Below are 16,639 nucleotides of genomic sequence, written 5' to 3' on the forward strand. Positions count from 1 at the left end.
TTGTTTATTACTTTCTTGGCAACGGAGTGTTTTTCAATCTAGTATTCATCAACAATTTGGTCTTTGTCTCGATCTCTCCCTATCTCGATGGCCCCTTCGATATCGAGATGTGGAGAGGCAACTGTAAAAGCTATATTTGTATACAAATCGGAACACCCCTAGGGCAATGGAACCTCCCCCCGTGGAGGCTTTTTGACAAAACCTAAAGTTTTTCTTCTACAGTACTGACCTGATTTTGTCAGTCCCATGTCGTTTTAAACTTTTTGTTCTCATCGTCTCATTATTTAATTTTCTTGAGATCTTTTTTGGAGGTAGATTAAAAAGCCGAGACTCGTCGAGTCTAGTACACGATGCTGAAGACGGCCTTACAGTTGAGGTTGAATTACGCGTATCTGTCCAAGGAAACAAACTCTAGTGGAATTAAATGGTATAGTACTAAATTCGGTTTTTTCATTTACTTATAGGTATTCCACCTAACAGCTCGAAGATTTATTATTTTCTTGTGGTTCTGTTCAATTTTCAATGAATATGCACAATATATGAATAAATTAACACTAATAAAATGCTTACTTTTTAGAAAGGAACAAAGATTTTGAAACAGTGGCTGACAAAATCAGGTCTTCTATGTATTCTTTAGATTATATCTTCGAAATTATTAGACATCGACAAAAATTAACTTCGGTACTTATGGAGGAAATGGTATGAGGACACTGGAAAGAATCCTCAGGGTACGCTGTTGCCAATATACCGTTCTGATTCCTCTTACGGACACTTAACGGTTCAGTGAAGTATAACTTACCAAAAAGCATATTCAATAAATTATTTTGCTTGATTCCTAAGCATTGTCGATCCTTCAAAACACTTTATATTTGAATGGTTGGACAAGATTTTGATACCTCAACATGAATAGTTTGAAGAAAAATACAAATGTGTGGACTTTTCATTATTTTTATTCCAGTTCCTTCCTTATTTTTGCCTCATATTTCGGACACTTTGACTAGAATTCCAAACAGCTCATAAAAATCATAAACAGGAAAGTAAAATCATCAATTGAAATCGTCAAACCACTAGAGAGATGTCTCATAAATAAACTTAAAAAAATACGCAGGATATAAAAAAACGAGTCGTGCAAAACGAACATAATTACTGGAACCATCACTCTCGAGCAAATCGAATAGAAGTAAAACACAACTCCGCAAATCATCTTCAGGTAAAATGTACGATAAAAAAAACATGTTTATCACTTTGAAAAACATTTTTCTGCATAACATTTGCACGTGGCATAGCATCATCCGTCGAATCTAATTTTCACCTGCCGATTAGAAAAAAAAAACAAAACAAAAAACCCGGAACGAGGTAAAGGTGACATAAAATTCAAAACGCAGCCGCCCGCGTGCACGGCTTGCTGCGATCTCATCGCCATTGAATGTGGGTATCAGATCAATTCACTAAGTTCACTACAAAACTAGCCAAATATGGTTCCAAGTTCGATTAGGAACTTCTTAAAAGGATCTTATCACACTCCATAGAAAAAAAAGTCTAGTTGAAAAGCTTCAAACAAAATGTCCCGCCAGCTATTTGTTAAAAGCGCTCTCCGACGAACAATTCTTCTAGAAACATTCCAAAATATTTTCCAAAGAGTTGTATTATTTCTAATGTGTTCTCGCCACGAAATTTTCCTATGAAAGATTATCCTCCAAGCATCATCTCTGCAAGCTGCTTTTAATATTTAAAAAAGCTTGGTACAAGGCTTCACGGGATCCAATAAACGGCCGTGGCACTCTTCAAAAACCTTATCAGATATCCATCAAGGATTTGTGCATAAATTTTATCATAATCACGCTGATAAACCTGAGAAGATCTCGCCAATAGTTTGAGTAAAAAAAAATTAAGAATTTCGTTTTTAATATAATTTTGGAGGATCTGGACAAAAAGATGATAGAATCTCTTAACCATGAAATCCAAAAGATGCCAGTAATTTCCTATGGATTTCGAGGAACAACGTATGTTGCATGTTCAATTTCGCACAAAAATTCTTGCAAAGTCGATGAGGTAAAATAAGACTGTAATCTATTTTTGACAGAATGGCAACCCGAGCAGGTGGAAAAAGCTAAACAAGATCATATTTTTTGTTCTAGAATTAACTACTGACGATTGGTTTTTAGAAATAAGACTTAAGAATCAAAATTAATATCAGATATTAGTATCGAAAATTCCCAAGATTGGCCCAAAACGTAAATTATAAGGTTTTCGACTTTAAAATGTTTTAGCGGCAAAAAATTAAAATGTTTGATAAAATTAACCTACAACGCAAAACCGAAGTATATTTTGGCAATAATATTTCTTCCTGACTCATTAAACGTTTCCCTTCAAAAGATTTGATACTTGCGAAGACATAAGTTGGCAATAAAGCATGAATTGATAACTTTGAAATTTGCATTGCTCCCAAATCTTTTTTAAATGTTTCCTCCTTCATTCCTTCCAATTTTTCTATAAAAATCTAACCATGGGGAAGGAGGAGTCTGAAAACTTCCAAAAATGTCTTACGTAATAAATAACGTAAAAGATGAGATGCTGCGAAGTTTTAACAATATCATAAACAGTTGTTTTATCATTCTGGTAAATTATTAATTTATTTAATAAAATTATGATAAAACACATTTGTCATGACTGCAATTCAATATTCAACTTGATACAATCAAATATATTTAAATGAAATTCATGCTCTCTGAGTTTAATATTATTTTTACACTTCAACTTAAAAAAGGCAATCTGGCAACACTGTTGTAGAGTTGTTTTATTGCTCATTGTTTTTTTTAATTTCTAATCCCCTCTTCCAGCAGCTGCATATTTTACCGCAATACAAATATTCAAACCTCGATAACATTTTTTTACTCGATATTTTTACACCATTATTTCACAAGTTACCAAAAAAAATCTTCTAGTTTCAGAATCTATGTCAATATTTTTCATTGGTCAACTGGATCCTGAGATATTCCGAAATTCCTTGGGGGACCAACGCTCAGCTATAACCCACGTTATTATTACAGGCTACAAAATTTTCATCATATTCGGAGATTCACTCTTCGGAACAATACATTAATAAGAGTATGTTGTGAAAAAATGAAGTAGAATACTGCCCTATCGTAATTTCCAGATATCTCCGAAAATACTTTACCGAATAGTATGATTTTTTCAGAGTAGCTCTTTGTCACTTAGCTTTGTATAGCTCACATTTTATTTTTCTGATAAATTGACGTAGAACAAAATGGCCGCCAAAGATATTTTATATAGAGAATTTTGGTCTCCCAAGGAACATCGAAATATCTTCAAAACCAGATTACCAATGACAGATATCGACATAGATGCTTAAACTAGAAGAGTTTTTTTGAGAACGTGTGAAAAATGGTGCAAAAATATCGAAAAAGCAAAAATTATCAAGGTTTGAATATTTGAATTGCGGTCAAAAATGAAGCTGCCTGGTATTTTATGTATAAAATTCGAACATTTGAACTTAAAAGCGCAATTTCACATGAGTGGCTTAAAATAAAAAGTTAAAATACCTAACTTAGCTTTTGAACGAAATCTCAAAACCCAAAACCCTTTTCTAAATTTAAAACCATACAAAAAAAAACCTCAAAGTTTGAGCCAAAAATATTAACATTTAGAGATGGCGCAACCTTTAAGAATTTCCATGTTATTAAGCAAGACCTTAATTGAAGTTTTCACAATTTTGTTATTTTCTAATTAATTTTGAAGATTTGGGCACCATTCTCCATTCCAAATAAAATTAATATGAAGTTGGTAGAAAAAATTGAAATAAGTTTTCGATAAAAGTAGTTTTTTTTTTAATTTTTTCCCGGGATTACATTTTTACTATTATATGAAGCTTAACAAAAAATCTTCTTAACTAAAGTTGAAAAGTTCGCATATTTCTTGATGAACGCAAAAATATTTTCTTAATAAAATCATTGAAAATTGTTACTAAGACTTTTATAATAGTTTTAAAAATATAAAACTTAAGTTTCAGCTTAGTATTAAAATTTAACTAGCAAAAATTTCAAATAGTTTGTATTTTTTATTTAAAAAATCATGTGTTTGGGGCAGTTTTTGTTAAATAAATAAGTAATTTTTTTTAATAACATGTGCTTCATACAAAGTTTAAAAGCTACTAAATAAGCTACAAAAAATGTTGTAAGATTTGGAATTGGTTAAGTATTTAGGAAATCATGGATAAAAATTTTTGAAGATAATATGCAAAAAATCAGAAATTATTCTGCTGATCAACTGAGAGATCTTCCTCTTTTTTCCAATCTTTGTCCACGGTTATGCTTATAAATGTTTTTAGACAGGTTCCTGATCGAATTCTTGAAATATTCGTGGGATGGCTCGTGAACGAATCATTCGATCCCCTCCTGGTATAATTAATCGAAATGATCTGAAAAAAATCTTGTTTGCTGGTAATTATTTAAACTTCCAAAAAAATAATAATAGGAATCATAGGTACCTTTGAACACTTTTTGTGTCGGTTTCAGTATGGCAAAGTATATTTGGAGGCAATCTTCAAGAAGTCAATGAATTTTAATTAAGAAATAATCTTTAGAGAACTATTCTGAGACATATCTTAAAGAATGTATAGAGAAAATACTGAAGAAAAAAAAAGAGATAAACTGATAAAAATTTTGAAAGGCATGCTTGAAAAAATATCTCTAAAAAAAAATCAACAATATTATTAAAGGTGTTATCATAGACGAATATTTTAAGGAATCTTTGTATTTTTTGCTGTAAATTCTTTGTTTGAATTCCTGAAACAATGCTTCAAGATATCTCTGTTTTCGAAAAAAGTGTTGTAATAAATCCTTTAATATGATCTCTTGGATGTGCCTTGAGTAGTGCTGGTTGTGCAGTTTTGCATTTTTTTTTTTTCGGAGTGATAAGGTCAATCTGTCATAAAACGGCCTACTTTCATGCACTAAATAATGCTGTGTGGTAATAGTCATCCCTCAACTAAAAGCAGTTGTAAAATAAATATTAAGTAACGTCTTTTCATTACGTAACTGTTTTGAGTTGCATTATAAATCAATACAAATCAATTTTTAAAAATTGCAGAACTTTGGTGAATGCAGTGGAACCTCAAGTGGACTTTTACGAAAATGCAAAAAATGTTGTACGCAACTCGTTGCTGAACTTAATTTTCACAGCACTCGTAGTGATTATCCAACTCGGCAAGCCTCGTTGTATAAATTAACGATTGGTGCTGTAAAAATCATCATTCTGCAAAATGTTGCGTAAACTACTATTACAGAACTTCTTGGAGGAATTCACGAAAGAGTTTATTGAAATAGTAGTTTACGGAACAAGTTGCAGAATGATTTCTTTTACAGCACGAGTTGTAAATTTATCATACGAGGCTTGCCGACGACGACGAGTGCTGTAAAAGTCGATTTCTGCAACGAGTTACGTACAACATTTTTTGCAATTTTGTAGAAGACTACTTGATGGTATCAGAAATTATATAAGAACGCATTCACCATTATTTTACAATTTCTGAAAAATTGTTGTGTTATGATTCATAACGCAACTCAAAACAGTTGCGAAATGAGAAAGCATTGCGTAATGAATCATTACAGCTCTGTTTTCAATTGCGTAATGACTGTTCCCGCACTGCATACTTCAGTGCAGGAAAGTAGGCCGTTTCATTACAGATTTGCGTGATGAAAAATAGCCTATTACGATGAGAAATTGCAAACGAATATTTGAGGCATTCCTTTAAATATTCCTATTATTACCAGGAGCCACTGGAGAAGTTAGAGGTACATCCAGGACCGATTTTTGTAATGAAAACAGGAGTGATTATTAGGGAAATTTCTTAAAAAATCTAATTTGAATATCCGAAAGAATACGTAAAGGAATCCTAGGCAGTATTTCTGGGGAATATGTGGAGCTATTCCTTATCAATTTTTTTTTTGGGTAATTCGGAATAAATTAATTTTAATTTAATTTGGTAGATCCTTGGAGTTTCTGGGGTACCATGACAGATTTTTGACAGCTTACTCACAATATCCGCCATACCTTCGAATGATTTTAGGCAAGATCTTTTGCACATGTTTGCTTGGTGAACTACACAAATGTAAATAAAAAATCTATCTTGACACAATTATTTTATAATTATGAAACCTGGGGACAATTTTGGAACAGAAGATAAACATCCGTAGCTAAGCAGTTGATTTTTCAGTCGACCAGTGGGGAGCAACGTCCTATCTCGCCCCTCTCTGGTTACGCCCTTGATCCTGAGGCAAGTGAGGTTCGCCATTGGACGACGAGCGGGTACCGAGTGGAATGCGGTGTGGTTTTATTATGCCATAGCTGTTGGAGGAAGTATGTAAGTATTGACCTTTCTTGGCAGCCGGGACGCTTCGAAATGCGATATGGACCGGCGATGTTCGGGATTTTATGGCGTGTCGTTTTGGGAAGTTTATTAAAACGGTGTACCTTAAAGCTGGTTGCTTCTATATAATTCCAACAGTGACATACTTGGCAAAGGACCGAAATGTCATTCTCCAGTTCATTTCCTCTTAATCAATCCACTTTACGATGAAACGAAAAACGCTCCGCTTTAGCCGGAAAATTTCGTTACGGAGCAAACGTTGCTGGACCGGGCTGTAATCTAATTTCTGTTGGATGTTTCATTTGGATGCCTGCTTCTCTTATAGGTGATACAAAGATAGCAATCGATTCGAACACAACTAGATTTTTTCTGAGGTTGCTCAAAAGCAGGTCAGAGCAGGAATGGTTCTGGTTCTTCTCGACAAAACAAGCAGCATCAAGGGAAAACCATCTATCGTTGGGCATTGAATGAGTTCACCAGATCCATTGTTGTGCATGTTGTGTAGGTAGGAAAAAAAGGCGAGTGGATTAAACCAAAAGAAAACTTTAATTGATGGCATCCTTTGGTAGTTTAAAGTGTAACTCATTTTTGTGAGCTCATTGAGTTTATTATTATCGTACAATTGAGTTCTATGATAATCAATTACAATGACTGTTGTATTCGAGCGCAATAAGTTATTGTGCTATTAACTATAAACTAAAGCTATTAACTAAGAGTTTTATTCGCTAAAGTTGCCATTTCTGCGTTCGTATATCGTCAGGCAGGTATAATAATATTCTATGCCAAGAGAAGTCATGGAAATTTCCGTTACGAGAAGATCCTGGATCGACCGGGAATTAGACCCAGACACCTTCGGTCTGGATATACTTTGTAGCCGCAAACGTTACCACTAAGCTAAGGAGGGGTCTTTTATGTTGGAATTGCTATTGAAGTTAATTTCTGTTTACTGGACCTCGTGTACATATTGTGTGTACATTGTATCCAGAACATAAAAACAACAACTCTAGATGCTGGCAGATAAAACACACTTTCAGACATAAAAAAAAAAACAACAACTCTAGATATTGCCACGAACATCTTCCCATTCTCCATACTCACGACACACCGCCAACTCGTAACCATTTGTTCGAAAAGTTCATCCCCGACAGCACCCGGGAGTGTTGTTTCGAATTTTTAATCGCTGTAAAACTATCACTTTCCACAACTGCATGCTGGGCCATCGCCGGCTCAGCTGTCGACACGTTCCAACTGAAGTTGAACTTTTATCATCGCCACCGCCGCGTCGCCACCAGCCAAAGTTCGAAGGACAAGATTAAATCAAAAACAAAAGTGTACACTTTATTCCTGGACACGTGTAGGAACGTTTCAGCCGGCAGGGGTTCTCAAACCATCTCGATGGTTTGTTTAGCCTTAAGGGGCCTTCCATAGCCGAATGGTTAGAGTCCGCGGCTACAACGCAAAGCCATGCTGAAGGTGTCTGGGTTCGATTCCCGGTCGGTCCAGGATTTTTTCTCAATGGAAATTTCCTTGACTTTCCTGGGCATAGAGTATGATCGTACCTGCCACACGATATAAGAATGCGAAAATGGCAGCTTTGGCAAAGAAAGTTCTCAGTTAATAACTGTGGAAGTGCTCATAAGAACACTAAACTGAGATGCAGGCTCTGTCCCAGTGAGGACGTAATGCCAAGAAGAAGAATAAAATGATGATAAGATAGTGATAGAAGATTTTAAAATACGCTGACATTCATTATATCGAACTACTCAAAGGCTTTATGCAGTAATGACGAAAACAGAAAGGTATGTGTATATGAAAATTATATCCAACCGGAAAAAGTTTATTTTTGGTGACGAACCACCCACAGTTTGTTCCAAAATTACATTAACGTAACGCTCCCACGACGAAAATGTGTAATCATTTGCATGAAACGAGCTCAGCACCTCCACTGAACACGAATATATTTTCTTATTCGAGCTACGCGAAACGGACACGATTGATCTTGATTCCGTTGCTCGCCCCACAGGAGCATGCAACGGAATCAAAACACCACACACTAGTCTGTAAGAAATACATTCTCATTTGTTGGAGAAAAGTCTGTAAAATTACGTTTGTCATTAATCTAAGAGACACTACGATATATCAGTATATCATGTACTAAAACATTGAATATCCAACAAATAAATTTTGATTGCGAAACCCTTCCAATGGAATGCAGAAACGTGACACGATGGAAAAGCCACAAATTGTACCAACCAACCGACTACCTATAAAACCTGGTCGGATGGATGTGGGTCAACAATGCCCTTCTTGTCCTGGACACACCGTGATATAAAAGCGTAACGTCCACGGCATTGTGCACATTGTCATGTTTAAATTTGCATGAAATTAAAAGTTGACTCCGGGCGCTGGGAATTGAATAAAATTTCTGCCACAAAGGGACCGAACTTCGGAGTTGAAGGATGATGCCGTTGACGATGACTACGAATGCGATGTGGTCCATTACCAAGCATAATGCGAGTGAATCTAATCATCGTTATGTCTATTCGTCTTTTCTACTTTTTCGTACCCGTTGTTGTAGGATCAGTCCGGGCCGAATCGTTCAGCAGACCGCGAATGTTCGGTGGAGGAGTTGCCGGAGGCGTGGGAAGTATCAACGACGCGCAGGAATCGAGACAGGAGCTGTTCGGAACGGAGTGCACACCGGATCCAACGATGGGGGAGGTTCTGCAGGAGGCGAACTCAGAAGGAGGCATCCTTACAGAGGAGGAGGAAGAGGAACTGCTAGTGAAGCTGGCCAATCGGCATTATTATAGGTGAGTTGTAATCTCATTATGTCTAATACACTTCAACCGCTTTCTTCGACTAAAAGGTTGATCACCGATGAATATGATAGTTAATTACTTGTTGTTCTAGTTGTTTGATAATTAGTGGATTAGTGTTGCCCTCCAATGAAAGAAATACGTGCCGTTCATGGCAGCTCTGGAAGTTTTTCAAGTTTCTCCCAAAAATCTGAAAAAAGCCTTGCAAAATTTTTAGAGCTGTCATGAACGATTCGTGTATTACGTAATTCTACGGCTACATAGATCCACCAGACAAGGAATTTATATCTATAACCTACAGGATAGAAACTTTAGATGTTGTCCTCTATGCCCAGTGGAGTAGTCTTCCTGGTGTTTCATACCAAAAATAGATGACTCACAACAGCGTCCATAAGGAATCATAGAAATCGTCATAACATTATGAAAGTTACTGCATACTGTAGCGATACTGCAAAATTAAAAATTCGAAAAATATGTTATTCAATAGTATTTAGTCGAAAACATGTACCACCCTTAATTGAATTAATTTTAAGAAATTAATTAAGAGCTGATCTTGACATTAATCGCAATAACTACAGTTGACTCCCCACATCTCGATATCTCACATTTTGTCGAAGATTTCTTCGGTCCCTTCATTTTGCATACATTTTCACTCTCCATATCTCGATATCATCCTTATCTCGATATCTACCTATCTCGAAGTGAATTTCATTCCAGATTTTTTTCTCCATATGTCGATATGCCCATTATCAAAGGTTACTAGACTAGGTTGCAGTGATCCAAAACAATTTGCAAATATGAAATGACGTCTGTTTTTTTTATTATTTTTTGGTGACGGAGTGATTTTCAATCTGGTGTTCATTCACACAACTGTTCTTTGTCTCGATCTCTCACTATATCGAGACATGTAGAGTGAACTGTATCACAGTTTTACAAAGGTGTCTTTAAGAAATTTCTCTAGAAATACTTTCAAAGAAATCTTCTCTTGTGAAGCAATTTTTTGAGAAATTCTTTAGAGATCTATAAGTGGTAATTCGGAGTTCTATAGAAATGTTTTAAGAAATTTCCTTGATTTATTTAAGGTATTCCTTTAGAATTTTTGCAAAAAATCTGTACACAATTTTTATTGGATTGCAAGATGTCATATTTGAAAAAAAAAATACATAAAGAATTTGAGATTATTTTTTGTAATTCCTGAAGAGATCCCTGATGCTATTTCTTGATGAATTTTTGAACCAATTTGTTTTGAAATTTCAAGAGTGAGTCCTGTAATTTTAGTCATTTTTAAGTGATTCAAGTAATCTTGGATACAATTTCAACGGAAAGATCTACATTTATTTCATAGAAAAAAACTTCTAGTGAACTCCAGATAGTTTTACAATATTTTTTTTCAAATCTTCTAGAATTCGCCACGTGAAGCAAATTAATAAATCAATTTTTTGAAGAGCATTTGAAATAATCACTACACACGTTTTTGGTACTATTTTTTTTCTCTCTCTCTTTTCGGATGCGCCACTGCGACCAGTATTAAGATCTATTGTGGCATTACCCGTATCCTTTGTGTATAGTGCATGTCGCATTACTCCATTTCCATTGATAGGTAATAAGCATCGATTTCTGTACAGTTCTTGTTTTGATTCCTCAGATATTGATACAAATCGACTATGATGAAAAGGTCCCGCTATTTACACCCTTCATAGAAATCTACATCTCAGCGAAGGCGCGCCCCTTAGCAAACATAATCGATTAAATTTCTGAGAAACCAAATCGGTACTACTGATATTTGACCATGCAACGGAACTCTAGTCCCATCCTTGTTTCACTTTTAGTTTAGTCCCAGAAAAAGGTGGTAGGTCATTTGGCATAAAGTCGTTTGGCATAAAGTCGTTTGGCATAATGGTCATTTGGCATAAAGTCGTTTGGCATAATGGCCGTTTGGCATAATGGTCGTTTGGCATAATGGTCGTTTGGCATAATGAGTCTGAAACCAAGAATTTCTCAATTTTCGTTTTTACGTTTCTATTGAATATTTTTGATGACACCAGGCTTGTTTTGGAGTCAATTGATACAAAATAACACTTTATTCAACAATCATTCGCTTTTGAATAAATTTAAGCAAATTAGGAAAGTCATTGCCAATAGTATTTTATTATTTATCCAGAAATTACCCTTCTTTCAAATATTAATTCTTCTTTTGAGTTTCGCTATTGGAACAAATTTTTCCACTGAAGATTTTTATATAATTAGCACAAATTTCCCTTCTTTTAATTGTTCTATTTTTTTCTAAATATGATGTAACCATAGTTATAGGTATGAAAACTGTTGATTTAAAATTTCAATAAATTTCTCCTTCTTTTATGCATAGGCTGTTCTTTGGAGCTATATTTTTTAAGTATTTTTTTTTGTTTCCAACTGACAAAAGGGCGGCAATCGATAACATTGATCTGCTCAAATTATCAGCGAATAGAGAAATCGATTACAGTAGTAACTTCGATGGGTTGTGCTACTTTTCCTCGAATGTCGGTCCCTGAATGTCGTTTCCCCGAACGCCAGTTCCCCGAATATCCCGTTTCCCTGACGAGCCCACTTCCCCGAAAAGTTTGAAACACTCATAATTGTCGTAACTTTATACATTTCAGGGTGGTGAACGAACTGACCATCTAATATGCACCCTTCTTTATTTAGTTGGCGGTTCTTTCGAGTTTTACCATCATCAGAATTTTTTCCAACATGGGTACAGCCGAGAATGACAGAATACTTCCTTCTTTTGACTGTTTATCGTTCTTTCTCGTCCCCACTTTTCGGGGGAACCAGTCGATGCCGCAATAATTTTTGGCGTCCATTCTTTTATTGGTATAATTGTAAATTTTGCCTTCTTTTAAAAATAGGCTGTTCTTTATATTTATACTGTTTTAAATTTTATTATTTAGTAAAGCTAGATGTTAGCCATTTTTATATTTTGCGGTTTTATCAATTCAATAAAATGATAATTATTTTAGAACCTGCCGATATTCAACATTTACTTTTTTTTAAGGGCAAATGAATGATCTCTTTCCGAGATATGCTGGAAAAAATATTATTTCAATCACAAATTTTCCCTTCTCTCGATAATAGACGGTGTTTTTGATGTACACTTCCAAAATTAAAATTTATATTGAACCGTCGAAAAGTTTAGCCACAAATATTTTTTTCAAAGATGTGTTATTCATGTGAGCTATGCTGTGAAAAGATTGATTTTTTTTTGCGTTAGAGCCTTAAACATTTTAAAAGAAAAATAATCTGCTCTCGTATATAGACTATTTTTGCATTAAGTCGCATTGATAGATCTTTGGATTAGAGCTTTTGATATTTTTCAAAAAAATCCATTCTTTTATCAAGTAATTTTCAACGAGTGTTATGTCCAAACTGGGACAGAGCTTGATTTGCAACGAAATCTTGTATAAGCGTTCCCTTGATGAATAACTGTGCACTATCTTTGCGAATTTACTGTTTTCAAATATGTATATCGCAACAAGCTTAAAGATACTCTATGTTCTGAGATGTAGAGTTTTATTTAGTAATATAATTCTCTAATGTCACACTTGTTTAGAACCTACCAAAATGTTTTGCTATGGGCTCGGTGGTGTTGATCTCGGTAAAAGCTTAAAAAATGCCGACATTTATTTTAAGTCAATCATTATGCTAAACGGCCATTATGCCAAATGACCATTATGCCAAACGGCCATTATGCCAAACGACCATTATGCCAAACGACTTTATGCCAAACGGCTTTATGCCAAACGACCTTATGCCAACAAACTTTATGCCAAACGGGGTACAATCCCAGAAAAATACTAAAAAAAGGGGCTTTACGCTAGCAGCAAAACCGAATCAAGCTAGAAAATTTGTTTAGTAATCAGAATTAACTTGAGTCCTTGAATTACCAGTACTTACAGTCCTTGTAGAGTTAATACTCATGATTGTTATCCTGGCTTCAAGTGTAGTCTCGGGACTGACCAACTCCGAGTCTTTAACCATCTGCTTGGTAAAATAGATTATTTTCAGAAACTGTTGCCAGTAACAAGGACTTTGTACCGCGAATCCTTGAATTACCAAAACATATTACCCTATCCTGACAAACATGATGAGACTAGGGTTCAAATTGGTAGATCTTACCCCGTAACGCACCATGAAAAGGTGATCTACCCGCGTTACGGGTATTTTGGTACTATGCTACTTATAACTATTACAATCAACTTTTGTTCATTGCACTATAGCTGTACTCCACCTAGTGAATAACTTTCACTAATCGGGCTGAGTTTCTGGTTTGTTGTTTGACAATCTATAACAAAAGAAATTCAGGGCAGCCAAAATTGACAAAGTTATTTTTTTTTTATTGGGCTATAGTCCAATTAAATCGCAGTGCAACGAACAAAATTCGACTTATTATTGATAAGTAAGCGCTTTTTTGACCTTCACCTTTATAAATAAAAATGAAATGGTGTTTGTATGTCACGAAATAGTTTGAAAACGGGCTATCGGGGTTTGAAAATACTTCCATAGTTATGTTCCGTAAGTGTTCCGACGTGTTTGTGTATATGAAAAGCACATGATATTGAACTGGAAAGTCGAAAAATATGACAGTGAACAGAGCTGTTATTTTGTACGTTTCATGGCGTTCTTCAACAGCCAACAGGGGTGATTATTTTTGTATAATTATGAGCAATCAAAGGATGTAAAACTAGCTCCCAGTTACACTTATATCAGTCCCAGAATAGTCATATGTACTTCGACAGCTTCAAAATCGTTGCAGTGATTTGATCTGTCGTATGAAAGTATTTACACACCTTCGAAAACTGGTCCAAGAATTGGTTCTGTTGAAATCCCATTATGATTCCTAAATGACCAAATGAGTTCTACATTGTGCAACTCACCCATATGATGCAAAAGCTTTTAAAATAAAATTGTTTGATGTGTCGCTTGATAGCATACAATCACTTCCTCGGATACGCGGATATCAGGTTCAAAGCGGCTATATTAGCCAAAGACTTTGCATGAAGTCATGAAGTTTAATGTCTCACATAACAGCATGTACCCATCTTCTAAGATTAACCAAGATTTAACCGCTTCCTTTAAAATCAAATGGGTCAACACTGTGTTGTTATTTACTTACCTTCGAAGACTCATCGTAAAAAAAAATACTCCGGAACCGGTTCCACAGAATCCCAAAATATTAATAATAACTGGAGCTACTAGTTTCGGCGCTGCAGTCTTGGGTAATCAAAACGACTGTTTTAGATTTTTCCCGACGTTTCGACTCTAATCCGAGTCTTCTTCAGGGGAGAATTCTGTTTAGTCGTATTTCGTAAGGTGTAACAGTTTAATGTTACACCTTACGAAATACGACTAAACAGAATTCTCCCCTGAAGAAGACTCGGATTAGAGTCGAAACGTCGGGAAAAATCTAAAACAGTCGTTTTGATTACCCAAGACTGCAGCGCCGAAACTAGTAGCTCCAATTCTCCCACATCAGTCGAAATCTCCTCGCTTAATTAATAATAACAATATGTCGCATGACAATGTTTACTGATTTGTAATGATTGTCCCCGAAACTAGTTCCTCGAAACACGGATATCGGTTCCAAAGTAACCAAATAAGTTCTGAACTGTGCAGCTCACCCATGGATTGTAATCATTTGAAAAATCATAAAGTTTGATGTGTCACATGATATTATTTAGTCGCCTTCGAAAATTGTCCCCTAACCGGTTTCCCGGAAACCCGGAAATCGATTCCAAAGTAACCAAATAGATCCCAGGCGTATGAGCTGTACACCTTATCCATAGAATACAATCATTTGAAAAATTGTGAAGTTTGATGTGTCGCATGACAGTGTTTACTGAATTTTAATAACTGACCCCAGAACGGTTCCTCGGAAACCCGGATACCGGTTCCAAAAATGGCCCCGGAACCGGTTCCACGGAACATCCGGAAATTGTGATCTGTGGCATGCAGTGACCATGATGGTCTTGTAGACATCCGTCCTCATCGTTATAGAGCTAATAATTGTAAAAAATCAGCTGATTTCATATTGCAAATTCACTTTTTCGAAAGCGGTCATTTCGAAACATCCATTTTGATTCCGGAATAACTCCGGAACCAGATGGCCAATCCTTAAGTTCTGCCCAAGCCCTCAGAAGGATATCCGCTTCTTGTATCAAAATTTGGTTTAAAAATATAAAAAAAAAAAGTTATAGCCCAAAACGTGTTGTTTCCAACACTCGTTTAGAGGGGTAGTAATGGAAGGGTTCAATGCCCTAAGCCCTAAGAGATCTTTTAGAACTTCTTAGTGATTCTTGAATGAATTTCTGGAAGATATCTAACGTGGAGATATTGCTGAGAGAGTCATTGGATAATTATTTAAAGATGCCTTGGGAAAATACAAGGATACCTTCCTGATTGAATACCAGAAGCAGTGAATTCAGATCCCTTGAAGGATACTGCGGGAATTTCGGGAGAAAAAAAATCCAATGATAAGTTCCTACAATGAGCCGATAGCATTTTCAATACAAACATTAATAAACGTTCAATCTGAACATGTTGTAACACCAAGAATGGTCGTTGTGGAGAATTTTCAAACTTCAGCTTATCAATGTCTTAACTTTGTGACCAAGTCCTTGCATTTACACAAACATGATTTAACTCTAGCATGTTATATGACCTGAGGTCGTTCAAATCTTTAGAACACCCATATGAGCGTATAGGGAATCATTGATAATTTTGAAAGAAACTGTTCGGATTAGCACAAATAGACTGTTTGGTGGTTAATCCCCCGACAGATCGATGGTGCGTCAGCCGAGATAGATGTTAGTCAACGTCAAATGGGTTCCATACCTACATATTACAACCGAAAACGTGCAAGTCATATGCAGCTAGATGTGCTCTTATTTCGGGGAATTATAATTGGATTGTACAGAGAATATTAGTGAAATTGTGAGAATTATACCTAATTTATAATTGCGGTTGGTGAGTGGGTTTTGAATGTACAATCGCTATGCGTTGAATTCATACCGATAATTTATGTACTGTAAATTAGTTCTTGGGCACAAGCAACATATTCGCGGTGTATTGTAGCTCGATCCTACACATTTACTAATTGTAAGTGAAATTAATAGATGAATTTGCTATATAAATTTAATATTAAACTATATACAGTAAAATTCGCAAGCAGAGACCGATTTGAATTTGAGCGTGAAACTATCTGGATGGGGAAAAATTAATGTAAGACCTAATTGTACTTAACCTTAAACATGAATGAACTCTTAAAATACAACATCTACTTACAGCTTTGAGCGTAATAATCAAAATCGCTTCAAAGAAGTTATTCATCGCTCCCACAATCCGAACAGAAACTTTTCGCAATCTCTAACGCATCCATTAGTATTTTTTGGGACTT

At 35.5% G+C, this 16,639-nt stretch overlaps 1 protein-coding gene across 1 annotated transcript in view; it reads left to right on the forward strand.

Annotated features, from left to right (window-relative positions):
- The window catches only part of LOC23687515 (neuroligin-1), an 820,739-nt gene that overhangs the window by 765,654 nt on the left and 38,446 nt on the right, over positions 1 to 16,639 (forward strand). The window contains exon 15 of the mRNA XM_021849531.1: positions 8,967 to 9,201. Coding sequence (XP_021705223.1) covers positions 8,967 to 9,201 — 235 coding nt within the window. The remainder of the gene's footprint in view (positions 1 to 8,966; positions 9,202 to 16,639) is intronic.

Source organism: Aedes aegypti, chromosome 3 (genome assembly GCF_002204515.2).
Source record: "Aedes aegypti strain LVP_AGWG chromosome 3, AaegL5.0 Primary Assembly, whole genome shotgun sequence".
Taxonomy (NCBI): domain Eukaryota; kingdom Metazoa; phylum Arthropoda; class Insecta; order Diptera; family Culicidae; genus Aedes; species Aedes aegypti.